Raw genomic sequence first — 14,297 nt, forward strand, 5'->3', positions numbered from 1 at the left:
ATTATATAACTATTTCCTGGAAGAAAAAGGAAAACGTTATACGAAGTTCATTCGGTATTTTAGTATAACCTTTGGGTATAGAAAGTACTGCCTGAACAGCATGTTCTCTCCTTTTCTATTTCAGTCATCACAAACGTCCATAGGAATGATAGATGCAGGAATGAATCCTGTGCTTCTGGAAATCAGCAAACAAACATATATAAACATACGTATGAAATGGTAATTTCTGGTCATATATATAAATTATTGATCATTTACAAACATATACTCACACATACATATGTATATATATATATGTATCTTAGTATATATACACATACTTTTATGTGTCAGCATATATATTCATGTATATATAGGCAAGATATATGAAGGTTTTTTTTCAGACCAAACATTTACCTGAACCTCTGTGTTAGAGTTTTCCCACTGAACATCTACGTATACATTCAGAAATACAAGTGGTTTGTTTTTTCTGCCTTTAAATGTTTATGAATGTATTTCGCTCTTACACTTTACAAACAAACAAACAAAAAACAAACAAAACAAACAAACAAACAAACAAACAATAGCACTATATAAAAATGTTAAGGTACTAGAGGACCTTAAAGCAAAAAGCGATAAACCAGACAAGATAAAGCTTTCAGATAATTCTGAATCAGAAGAATTGATGGAGTATCGTTAACTGCTTTTTGGGGGCCCCGGGAAGGAAAACTGCTGGCTGCAGAGCCTGGGACGACAGAGTTACATCTCCGAAGAACACAACCTCCACCTAGTGGTAGCTCCGATGATGAAATTTTAGAAAACCAGAAATCCTGAAGCACGACCTCAGTTGTAAAAAGGCTGTGAAATCTAGGAATAAAGATATAGATTATCTTTGGGAAAGTAACAAACGATACAAAAATATACCGCAAATGTTTCTACATCTTTTTGTTATTGTTTAGTTGATGAAAGCCTTTTCATAATAAAAGTACCTTACATTTTTATCATAAGGGTTGTGAACTTGTTAAAGAAGTTTTCAATTAATACACAGATACATATAGCTTGTTTTACTTGTTTATTCTTTTTTATTTCTGAGGAAGACATGTAAAAAAGACATCTGAATGGATTAATTTGCCGCTGCTTTTTCCTAAGCAAACTGGACCATCTGGTATGGACCAGATAAATATACAAGTTCCTGAAACCAGCTTTGGTGAACGTCAGCTTAGACTCCATTGCGTAAACTTTGGTAGCATTAAGTTCAAGGATAATTACCACTCCAACGTACTATTTTCCTCTTAAATAGTTCACATTTAAGAGAAGTATTTGTCCTTATGGTAATAATTTCTGTGACTGAATTTCTCCCCTTAAAAATAACTAAAGCTCATTTAAATTACTGGGGGCACTATTGGTCTATCCCTCCTTTCCCACTTCACTGTTCCCAATACTATCCAAGCAGAGCAGAAATGACATGTACATTTTGGAAAACAAGAAAATGTGTAAATATAATGCACACTGGGAAAAAAATAAAAATCTCATGTACATTTCATTGCAGAACTCAAGTATAGCCCAAAGGAAAGTAACAGTTCAAAACAAAAAGATCTTGCGTAACTCTGGCAACGCATGACCCAAACATCCAGTATTCCTAGGTTTTCTAAAGAGATCACCTGTCCCTTGCAAAGTATTATGACAAGTACTCAGTTTAGCATTAATTCTTTATTTTATAATTTATCCTATGGCTCGTGTATATTCATAAAACTATGCATATCTGAGTAAGGGACAAGCAGATTCATCAGAGTAAGGGTTATATTTCCTATTTATCTAGATTAAATGTTCAGAAATCAGATTTCATTTAGAGGGAATGCTGGTAATTAGAATAGTGGGTTTGTCACTTTTGCTTCTTGGATTAATTAAAACAACAAAGATTCTGCTCATCCATGCCAGTAACGGGATTCATTACTCATTCTTTCTAATCACCATCTGAAGAAAAGCCAGGTTGCCTGCAAAAAGTGTGAATATATAGCCCACAGCAATCTGCTTGTAATATCGAGGTATTCCATAATAACTACTATTGCATTCTTCTGTAAGAAAAGCTTCACTGGAGACTGACTAAAGTATGGATGTTCAAAGACTATAGCATTAGGATCCAACTGAAACTACAGTAAGGATGTCCACCTTTTATTCTGTGAGGAGAGAGTCCCGTCACCTTACGTTTTTTTCAGCAGGAGTGAAGGCATTCAGCATCTCTCAGAGATGAGAAGTTTGTGCAACTCCCAGTTTGGCAGGATTCTGACTTACATATTTATGTCATTGTTAGAGGTACCGTTTTCAATGGAACTGCTGCCATTTATGAAATTAGGCACACAGTTAAGTAATTTCCTCAACGAGGGCCTACATGTTATATACACAGGGTGTTTATTGCTATTTTTCTAAGTCAAAACAGAAAGAGGCACATGTAAGTGTGTACTGTCTTTTGTACCAAGTGAGTACATCTTTAAAATGTGAACTTCAATATTCTCACCCAGTTTGTTAAGTCAAATAATATCTTAACATCAAATATTTATAGTTTTGCAGGAGCATCAAACTGAAAGTGGTGATCTGTAGACTGAAACAGAATAAAGTTATTTAGCAAAAAACATGAAATGCCTGTATTCAACTTTTCACGTAAAAAAATATATTTTGTTTTACAACACTAACAGTTAAGGCCACAGAACTCCAGCAAGATTCTGATAGACATATCAATTGCAACTATTAAAATTACCAATAAATACCAAGAAAATGGTCTGCATGTTTAAAATCACAACAATCAGATCAATCAAAGCAACCATCAACAGCTTCAGTAACTCGTAACTGTTTTCAAGTATAAATTGTATTATGTGCTTTAAGACTGTCACATTCTTACATATTATAACAGTGTTAGAGTAATATACAAGTAGAAGATTTCATCCTTCTATCCTGGTTAGTCACAGTTTCCTTGGAATTCTCCAATGTATGGTTCTGATTTTCATCTTTACTGTCTTCACCAGATAAATCTTCCTTTTCTTTTTCTTGTTCACTCTGGAATGGCTTTCCAGATAAATCCTCCTTTCTGTTACATACATTCTTCTGGCTTGTCAGTGGCTTTCGCTTGAACAGGGAAAACTGGAGTATAAAAATAAATAAATAAATAAAAATGCCTTTTGTATATAACAGGGTCAATTTAGGTCACAAATTTATCCTTGGTGAAATAAATCTTTTTCTTTTTTTTTCAAAACAATATGACTATTTAAAAAATGCTAATGAAAACACCCCGCTGCACCATTTGAAATGTGTTAAAGTAGCAGAAATTAATAAAAGAAGTTAAAATGATTTAATTTTGCCAAATTGCACATTATACAGTTTGTACATAATAATGCAAGTGGTGCAAAATTATTTGTGCTTCTTTCAAACAAGTCTGAGAAAAGAGCCAGAAATAAAGGCTCAGATCAGCAAAGCCCCAAAGCAGTTAATGCTTAATATGCTTCATTATAACCATGCGTCCCATTAAAGTTAATAACAGTATCTTTTTATGTCAATGAGACTACACACATGCTGGAAGTTAACTGGTGCTTAAGGACTTTGTTCAACAGGAAACACAGCAGCCAGCCTCTGCAGAAGCCTTTGGGTCCTAAACATGTAAGAAGTTCCATGTAGAGTATACCTCAACATACACATATATATACATATATATATATCATAAATCAGTGCATGTTGGAAACAGATACAAGATCAACTAGCTGAACTGCTGCTTTCAGGAGGAAACATGGTAGAAAAATTATTTAGCTAATGTTTCATAAGAATCAACTCCTTAGCTTTCACCTCACTGAAACCTGATGTGAGTAACAACCTGTCTTATATGGGTGTGCTGTACACAATCAGGTGATAATGGGCTTTTTCTCATTCCTACTGACAGAAATACTATGATTTATTTTAATAGAACATCTTTTCTTCTGTTCTTGCTAACTCTCACTAATACATAATAGCCATTCACTGTTCAAAAACACTCTCACTAGGCTAATTAAAACAATGTATAACAATTTGCAGACTGACTTATATACTTGCTTGTAGAAGAAACCAAATTAAACTAACCATCAGTTACATACACAAAACTTTTTTTTTAATAATAAATTGTAATTCATTAAATAATCTCTTTTTTGTATCAGAGGATTTCTGCCTACGAGAGGGTCAAGCGTCACACAGTTATTCTTTAAGGGCAACAGAAATAACTCTGGGAATAGCAGAGAAGTTCTTTGAAACATCAAAAGTGTAGTTATGTGGCTTACTTGCAAACTAATTATAGTAATGTCTTTCTTATTTTCATTCACTTGCTATTTCTTATTGCAAAATTTACCACTGGGTATATGCCTTAGAGAATTCCCCATTATAAGCTTCATCAGAGCAAATGTATCAATGGAAGACATTTTTTAATAAAGGAAATATATTGCATCTATATATTACATATACATAGAAAATATATAAAAAATAAAGGAAATAAAATTTAATAAAGGAAATATATTGCAATATTTTTAGCCTAACAGGAGTTAAAGTCATAAAACTGCCTCTTAACTTTTTATAGCTTCACAAAACAGTTGTTTTTACTGCAACAACACAATACTTAAAATAGCTACTTCTGTTTTGTGTTATTCACGATGTAAGTTCCAGTTTTGCGACTGTTCCATTTACATTCCCTATTATGAAATATAACTTAGTTTTATTTTTAACCTCACATTTTTTCTCCCTCACATAAGCTGGTGTAAAACCAGAAGACAGCACAAACATATAGACGGCAAGAAGGAGCGCTGGAGATTTGGGTGATTACTTTTAAAAGACTGTTGTCTTGTTCCCTTCAGTCTGTAGTCTGAGTCGGTGTCTCTTCCCAGGTACAATGCTGTATTTTTCCTTACTAACATTTCCATTTTGAGAGGAAATCTTGGAAGATATTTTTGTGAGTTGAAAGGCTACACTCAAGTTAGTGGGGAATTCTGCTACCCCTAAACGTATTCCATCTTAGCTAAATCTGTAACAACTGGTGGGTGTGTTTGTGTGTTGGCTATTTATTCATTCCTCCTTGCAAATGGGGACTTAACATTCTCTCTCCTTCTCCTAATGGCAAAACCTTCGTGAGGCCCTGGCTTACACCTGAGTCCAGTCAAGTCACAAATGAGCGACAGTTACAGCATAGATATGTGCTGGACACGCACACAACTCAACTGAAGGTTTGTGGGTGATGGGTGTAATAATTTGGATTTCATGAGAGAGGTGTCCGTTGTCCACATGCAAGGTGCACATTTACTCCTACCACGCAACCCTAATAAAATCTGCTTTGGCAATAGAGTTGTATACTTCATTTGACTATTTTATTTGAGCTTTATTTATTTTATTTGACTATATTTCACATTTGAATTCATTATACTTTCAATTACCACTGAAGAATTAACAACTTTTTTCCTTCCCCTGTAAGACTTTTGCATTACTTCCAAGTCTAGTTTGATCACTCATAATAGAGTTTAGATACATTAGTTCCCACTGTCTCAGTTTACCTTCTAGTTTACTGTTTTTAATGTTCAAATAAAGGCAATGTTACAAATGGACAAGGAAAAAAAATCCAATGGTAAGAGCAGCTTGTAATACTTTGAGACACATTAAGAACATGAGAAGACAATGGGCTACCACATGAAAAAATCCTAACAAAAAATACTAAATATCTGGCCTTTTTCCATAATAGTAGCTATTAAATTACATTAAGCTACACGCATTATCTATCTTCTCTATCTACCTAAGTCTATATATTATCTCCCAAGCACTAAATGATCAGATGAGGGGAAATGGCCTCAGGTTGCGCCAGGGGAGGTTTACATTGGATATTAGTAGAAATTTCTTTGCTGAAAGGGTTGTACAGCACTGGAACAGGCTGCTCAGGGAAGTGGTTGAGTAACCATCCCTGGGGGTCTTCAAGACACGTGTCGATGAAGAACTTGGTAGCATGGTTTAGTGGTGGACTTTTGTCCTAGGTTAAAGGTTGTGCTGGATGATCTTAGAGGTCTTTTCTAAAACCTGAATAATTCTATGATTCTATGATGTAGTCTACAGTGGATTATGACACTGCTGTAATGTCTGGATACGTCCATAGGCAGCAGTATCCCATCATTCTGCAGTGCAGTTCCACTAATGTTATCATCACTCTCAGCTTTCAATATGAGCATTTTCTGTTCTTTCCCTAACTGTACCTGTCATCAACATTTTGGAGTCAAAGACGCAGGAAGTATGTGGCACATCTAAGGTTATAAGACCCTCTATAATTTTAAGGGCAGGGAGTAGAAGTATAAAATACACACCAGCCTGCATGTCTTACAATCTCTGTCAGAAAAATGTTGATATACATGCTTAATACACAAGCTTCCAATATGAAGATGACAAAATATTTAATTTTGATCCATGGTCAGAGCATAGTAACAAACACTTCCACAGCAAGCAACACACACAGGTATCACAAAATAAAATCAAAATTTAAACAGAAACAACGGGTGGCTCAGCAGTGTAACTGGTTTTGCAGTTCAGGTAAATGTGGGCATTTGCTTCATCTCTGCAACTGACCACTGACTTCTTGGTCACTACTAAAATTAGAAGGAAAAATTAGGCCGCATACCTTCTTTCTCCCAGCTATTCCTTCAGTTATTTGGTCCTCAGTGTTCTCTGAAGAATCATTCACAGTATGATTGCCAGTGCTTTCTTTCTCTACAATAATATAAACCTTTATATTAACTTCCTTCCAATTCTTGCAAGTTCGGATCAAAAAGACCTCTTATTCAAATTATATATGAAGTAAAAGTCACTAACTAAAATGTGTATCTTAAGCAATCAGAGTATTCAATTCAACTTGATGCCCAGCCTGACAAGAATGTTTTTTATTTTTTTCATTTCTCCATATTAAGGCCCGTGTATTATTCTCCAAATGCTTGATTTTCCAGAAAAAGAATAAACATGGCAGTAAGATGATATAAAATGTTTTGACTTGGACACTCATAGTTTCCTATTGTGGACATAACACAATGTCTTGTACACAGATTTTGAAAATATATTCCAATTTGGAAAAGCTGACTTTTAGGGCAAGAGTTATTGTTCAGCATTAATCTTTATTCCATAGAATCTTCTGGTGAAGGAAAAGGTTTCCAACTGAGTTGATATTCCCATGTTTCAATTTTCCTATACTCTCTGCATGAATGATACAAATTTAGAACTTAATACCAAAACTTCCAGCTCACTGAATGATGGAAAATATGTAAGCATCCATTCCACGAAAGCTGTTCCAGTTATAATATTGAAGATAAATGGCATGGCTTCTTCATTATTAAAGGGAGTTATCTTTTTTTATATCACCATTATTTTTTCTTACAAAAGAACAATTGCAGATTATTCTAGAATTTCTAAAATTCTAGAGAAAGAAGCTTTTTTGAGTTGTCTTGCATATAGGGGAGCCAAATTCTGCTCCCCTGCTTTCTAAAGGAATATCTGTTATCAGCCTGCTCAACTTATCCTCAAAACTACAAGCAACATCTAGACTCAGATCTTCAGCCTCTTTGAACGGTGTTCAGAAATTACCACGTTCCACCAAAAATAATCTGTTTATGCACAAACAAAATGAGGAAATGGCATTGGTGGGCGGGGTTACAAAAGACTTCTGACGAGCTAGTCCACTGACATGAAGAAACATGGCACCTAAAGTTGCTTGAGAAATAATCCAGTTACCAATACTTCACAACTAGAACTGCTCTTTTTCAGTAAATCAATCCTTTTAAGAGAAAGTCCTTTTTTGTGGACTCCCTCCAAAACATAACTGGGAAAAGCATTGTGGTTTTTGTTTTGTTTTGTTGTTTTTTTTTTTTCTTGCAACTCATTAACAATTAGTAGTATTTTTTGCCTCTCAAACTTCATTTTCTCTCAAGAACGTCTTAACCAACCACTGACAGTAACTGTATTGTTCAGTATTTTTATAATAGAGATTATTTTATCTTTTGAAATGTTTTATATTTTATTTAGAATTTATACAATGGTCCAGTTCTTAGGAATTGTACTCTTACCCTGCTCAATGATGGTCTCTTTCTGAGTAGTCTCTTCTGTCTATAGAGAGACAAAACAATGAAATTTCTACTTTCAAACTTGCTAAAAAATAAAATGTTTAACTATAAACACCTACCTATGTATTCTTCCCTCTACTAAAACCACCCCAAACAACTTCACATTTCTAAGATAGCTATATTAAAATAAATGCAAGTTAAAGAAACAGATTATTTCACAGACAATAATTTAAAAGGAGTAAAAGATTTTACCTCTGCAGTTTCCACTGTGGTATTACTGCTTTTCTCTCCCTCAGGTGTTTTACTATGATGTTTCTTTTTTTTGGATTTTTCCTCCATTGCCTCTTTGTCTGTTTCTTCTCCTTCTCCTACTGCTTCTCCTTCTTCTTTTGCTTCTCCTTTTTCTTTCTCCTCTTCCTCCTCTTCTTCCTCCTCTTCATCCTCGTCTTCATCCTCATCTTCCTCTTCCTTTTCCTCTTCTTCTATTTCTTCCACTTCTTCCTCTTCTTCATCTTCTTCATCTGTCTCCTCATCTCCAGATGAGTTTTGTTCCTTTGACATGATGGCCAAAAAAGAATTTTGAAATGCATGCTGCATGATACTATTGTGCTGCTAACCATACACCAATTCATCATATACACCACTACTTGACTAAGAACAAGAAAATGCAAAATAAAATGTTCTAAGGTAGATAAAATCAGACAGGAGTCCTTATTCAAGGTTCACTCTCAAACAAGGACTCTCAGAAATATAACTGTGCCCTCAGATCTGTGCCTTCAGAAAAGAAATATTATGTCTCTTATCTGTGAGCACAGTTGACTTAGCTCATGTTTACACCACAAAGTCTTACATTTCGATATGCAATATCAACTGCTTTGCCAGTGCATGACTTACTTTTTCAAAATGGGGAAAAGACTTCTTTTTCGTCAGAATAATTCTGCCTATGTTGAAAAGCAAGGGTTAATATTTTCACAGATCCTTTCACCTTAAGAAAGTGTTTAACTCAGCCAGAACTTTCGTGATGCATGGAACAAATTTCCTGTTACCATATGTAAGGGCAAAAAGTTCATGAGCTGCATGCTTCTGCATCAGCTTCCCCTTCAGCGTCTAATACCTGTGGAGAACGTGCTACATTCTGTGAACGGCTGTGAAAGTGGGCTATCAGCAAAGACCACATGCTGATGCTACAGGGAGCACCTGGAAACCAAAAGCATCCCAGTAGTATGTTATACTGCCAGCTACATATGCCAGGAAAAAATAAAAATAAAAATAAAAATAAAATAAAAAAAAAGGAAATTTCAACTCTAACAAAAGAAAATTAAGTGCAAAGTATTTGGGTGAGATATCTTTTCACACAGCATGTAGACTGAACAGCACCACTGACACACTCCATCCTGTTTAGACATACCATTTTTACATTGCCATCTGGTCCTGTGACCTTGTGTCCTATTGGGAAGTTTCCCAGGAGCAGTGCAAAAAGATTCCATGTGGAGATCCCACTGTGGTTTCCCTGGGGCTCTGCACAGTGGAAAGTCATCGAAAGAACACTAACAATAACTGCAAAAATCCTGTCTGCTGGCATTTGGAACAAGGATAAGGAAAATGACAGCAGGTTTCTGGAAGGGTGTGAACGTTTTTTGAAATGTCCTTGATTTTTTTGTTTGTTTGTTTTAGTGAGAAATTTGATTAGGAAAATAAACATGACAAACTCTTTATGCACTTGATTCTTCTATAATATGTTCAGACATCTATGATGGAAAGCAAAAGCAAATAACTCTTTCACCTCTCTAGGAGATGAAAAAGGTTGTTTCTTAGATATCAGTATATCAAATAAAAAACTGTATTCAAATAAAGTATTTGAAATAAAAGTATTTCAAATAAAAACTGAAAATGTTTTCATCTTAACTCCTTTGGAAGTGGTGTTATGTATCATTGGTATACTTTACCTGTAGGCTTCAATATACCACTATAGGACACTGCAATATTAAATACAGAAGTGTTTAGAGATAATGCATGCACAAGATTTGCAAAAAAATGTAAAAATAATTCCACTAGATAAAATTCTGACACACAATCTTCCAGAGGACTGTAAGGTTGACATGGAATTACTCAGAATGGACATCTGTGAAAAAATAATTTTCTATTTTTGATTTCTTTACAATTAAGGCAGTTTTCAGAGATATTAAGCATATTAATGGCCTATGGAAGAGACTCCACTTAGTCACTGCAAACTAGAGAAAATTTAAGATTAATAGCACATGTATGCACTATGCAACATTCCTCTACTAAATGGAGCATAAGGTAAAGATAGCTAAATGTAAAAGAAAAGTTTCGTCCAGCTTTGAACCAACAAAACCATTTATCCCAGTTTATAAACACATATAAGTATCTCTAGCTGTGCTGACATGGGGATATTATTCAAGCAATCAACAACAAAAATGCTGACATTCTGTCTAGTGTAGTTAATAAAAGTAGTTAGGATTTGAGTTCTGAAGGGCCATGACATATTCGCATCAAAATTAGTTCCCAAAGCCAAACTGATTTGAAAAAGCTCTTCTTCCAATCCTCACTTGTTCAATTACATAATCTCAAAAATCACCTGTACTTCTGGCCTCACCTTTATTCACACTTCATCTCCAGCTTTCCATCTACTCACTCCTGCTTTCTCCCTCATCTAAATATTCAGAACATAATATAACAGTGCAAAGCATATTTTCTTCCAAGACCATTTCTTATGCACAGATAATGTGTCTAATGACAAGCAGCATATCCACCAGAGGTAACTAAGAAAAGCTAACTTGGTGTTTATACCTACTGTTAAGCTGAACGGCCTCCCAGCCAGACCACATTCCCACTGACTATACTTGCAGCTTGGCAGAGGTGTCCCTGGCTGTCACCTCATCTTCTCAACTTCTAAAATAACCCATTTTCAATGATAACTCTTGATAGCATAGTTTACTTACTGTCACTTTTGCATGCTCATTTACAGGCATGTTTTGGAGAGTTTTTACCAATGTAAGTGAACAACAGATGAGCATGCCATACTACAGACATCCTTTTTTCTTTAAAAGATGGAACGTCGGGCCATTAAAAATACCTGAATAGTTTGACAGTACTATTTAAAGCAAATATACATCCTAGCATAAACACTGCACTATTCTCCACCATCATGCTTTAGAAGGTTTATCTTCTTGTTTCACTTTATGTTCCCTGGTCATAGAAAGATAAAGCTGTAAAGATAGCTTCAAGAGTTTTAAATCTAAAGTTGAGACACTGAAAAGATGACTTGGTCAAGGACACACACAGAAAGTCAATAGCAGCAAAGAATATACATGGAAAGTACTTGAAATGGCTTTCATTTAAGCCTGAGATTTCAGTTTCTTCAAGGCCAAAAAAGTTGTCAGCACTACGAAACAACCTTTTCCATAATGCTGTCAGACCTCTTGTCATGCTCTAGCCAAAAAACAATCACAGTGAAGCTTGAAGACATGTCCCATGGTAAACCTTGCTCAAACGACAGCTGGGAACCAAGTTTCTCGATATTGCCTTCACTGTTTCACATAATTTACAGAATCTGAGCTCTAGCAGCCTGGCTGTCCATATTGAACATTTCAGAAGGGGAAGTCTTATGGTATCTTTCCAAGTCTCCTCAAGAAGTCAAAATATTTTTGGTTTGCCACCACCAATTTATGTTTCTAGGGAAGAAAATCTCAGAACCACAGACAAAATATATCTGGATCTTCTCAGATCTTTTTAACATCTTGTGAAAACTCACCAACAAAAAGAAATCTGTAATTCCTATGTGTACCACTAAGAAATTCTGGGAAGTTCTGGTCTACAGAATAGATATTTCTATTTGTCCAGGAAACTGCTCATAATCCACAGAGGAGTTTATTATAGAGACAGCTGAGAATGAGGTAGTTAGCTACAGGCTTCTTTGGCTACCTTCTGCCAAGCAGCCACAAATTTGCAATTGCTTATCAGAGTTTTTAATCATGGAAGGAACAGATTCCCCCCCTTACCTGTCTAGCCTTTAGATGCCCCAAAGTATCCTGTGGGTCTCTTATATAGTACAACAACTGAACTAAATACACACCTAATAGGAGTTTCACTGTGAAGAAGACTCATGGAAGATGGGTATGAGTTCTATAGAGGTTGATCTATGGGCCACAGCACATAATGCTGTCATATGGGAGTTAATGCTCACTTTGTAAAGCACTGGTAAGAACAATGACAAAATACACTTCTACAGACCGATCCTTCTTTTTTGATGCAGGATTGAGGAGGAAGAGGTATAGGAATTACAACTTCTGAAGATCTCCGAAACACTAATGCTTGTCAATGTCACTCCTGAATTGTCTATGCTGGGAAAATACACTATGCTAATATTTTACTAACAAGGCATATAAAGTAACAATGTTAACCATTAATTTACATATAGATGAAGAAGACAATAAAAATCATTCTGTTTACCCTTTGTGGGTTAGAAATATATGGATGGGTAGGCACATAACATTTTGTTGATACTGATCTTCCAAGGATGTCAAGTTATAGAATGTGAAGTGACTGGAAATACTTTCTTACAAAATTCTTCATAAGGCTAAGATACATACCTCACAGTTATTTAGGGGTTACAGCGAAAGCTTAATATCTTAAAACCCATATAGTGCTAGCCATGTCATTAGGAATTTGAACTGGACTTTCATTTTGTAGCTATTAATATAGAAAAGCTATTAGCTCAGCTATTCTAACCCTTAGAGAAGTATTTTCCACTTCAATGATTATTAAAGAAAAAGCTGTACAGATTAAAGATAGAAGTATTCAAATGAGAGTACTCAAATGAGAGATTTAAAAGCTTATTCTTTCACTTACAAGCAGTGAGGCAGTCAAAAAGCCAAAGCAGGCTTTCCTTGTATATTTTCATGAAGACAAACAGGGGAGCTCAGCTGAATACACGCAAAAGAATTTTCAGTAAACTGCAAAGCCCATCACCATACCTTGTCTAAAAATTAAAATCTGGAATCCTACGAGGTTTTATTTGTTTGGTACTTGGATAATTCTATGTCAAGAGCATTTGACACAGATTATCTGATACTTTTAACAGTCCCTTAACAGGGAAGACTTGTGTCATGCAAGTGTCCTGGAATATTAATGTAATGCTGAACTCGTAATTTCCTGCACACTGTGCAGACAGTCAAGCAAATGAAAGTAATTTTTATGTAAGGCATGAGTTTCTGTTCCTACATGTCAAGCAAAAACTGAACTCTAATGATAGCTGTGTTTTTTTTGTTAATATGATGGAAGAAAATGTTTCAAAGTATTCAATGCCCACACAGTAATACAATGACTACTATGAATATGTGACGACAAATTACTACAATAGTATTTGTGACACTACAATTGCATCCTCTAACAGGACGGTGTCACTTGAGAAACCTTGAGTAAAATAGTGAATAGCTGTAAACAACGTAGATAGAAACTGAACAGACTCATTTTTCGTTGTTGTGTTCCTAAGTCATCTCTGACTGCACTTTACTAAACAAAACAGTTTGTTTACCAGAAACCAAACAAGAGGGCCTGTAAGTTTCCACAGATCTGTCCACTTTTGTTGCAGGCCGGCAGTATACATACTTTGCATTAAAAATAAATCTGATTGCATTTTCAGGACTTCAGATATCACTCAGAAACAGTACAGTGATGTTCAGTACACAGTACTAGACAGCCTTTTGTTGCTGCCAGTACCTTATAGATTATTTCAGCTGGCTGGGATGTAATTAGTCTGTGGCTTGCCGGCTTGTTATTGTAGGAGTAACTGAAGAAAGATACCTCTCTGAATTTTTGTTTGAGTATAAACAACTCCTTAACAATGCACGAAACCTTAATGTAAAACTACTTTCTAAAAAAGGCAGCATTTGTACTTTCAGGTTTGCTTTAGATTTTGACTTAATCTATTAACTACAAAAATGATTTAAATAGAATTGTCTAAAAGATACTTTCTCCAGCAAGTCAGAATAAATTTTTATTATTTATTTCCCAAGATAAGTCAACATGTGAAATAGCTCAGATGCATTACAGCTTTCATATACAAAACAGTATCTTCTCCAAAAAGTCCGCTTTCTTTGGAGAACAAATAAATAATATCAGTTTCAAAGGTGAAAAGAAAAATAAACAAGCAAAAAAAACCAACCAACTCTGCAGAAGTAGCGTGTTTTATGAAGAATCACAAAACAA

General features: G+C 35.1%; 1 protein-coding gene across 1 annotated transcript; it reads right to left on the reverse strand.

The window, feature by feature from the left end:
• Positions 1–1,038: 1,038 nt before the first annotated feature.
• Positions 1,039–14,297, reverse strand: LOC311430527 (uncharacterized protein). Its single transcript, XM_084507185.1, has 4 exons — positions 8,319–14,297; positions 8,070–8,109; positions 6,638–6,726; positions 1,039–3,114 (listed from the first exon to the last, which is right to left on the reverse strand). The coding sequence occupies exons 1-4, from the start codon at positions 8,661–8,663 to the stop codon at positions 2,890–2,892; spliced, it is 699 nt and encodes a 232-aa protein (XP_084363311.1). The 5' UTR covers positions 8,664–14,297; the 3' UTR covers positions 1,039–2,889.

This window comes from Aythya ferina (genome assembly GCF_964211825.1).
Source record: "Aythya ferina genome assembly, chromosome: 1".
Lineage (NCBI taxonomy): Eukaryota > Metazoa > Chordata > Aves > Anseriformes > Anatidae > Aythya > Aythya ferina.

What these genes read in the sequence shown, in the direction of transcription:
- LOC311430527 (XM_084507185.1), bottom strand. Translation starts at nt 8,663, where the DNA reads ATGCAGCATGCATTTCAAAATTCTTTTTTGGCCATCATGTCAAAGGAA. An exon ending in CCACAGTGGAAACTGCAGAG is followed by an intron (nt 8,110 to 8,318) that starts GTAAAATCTTTT and finishes GTCTCTCTATAG; the next exon opens with ACAGAAGAGACTACTCAGAA. An exon ending in AGAGACCATCATTGAGCAGG is followed by an intron (nt 6,727 to 8,069) that starts GTAAGAGTACAA and finishes ATATTATTGTAG; the next exon opens with AGAAAGAAAGCACTGGCAAT.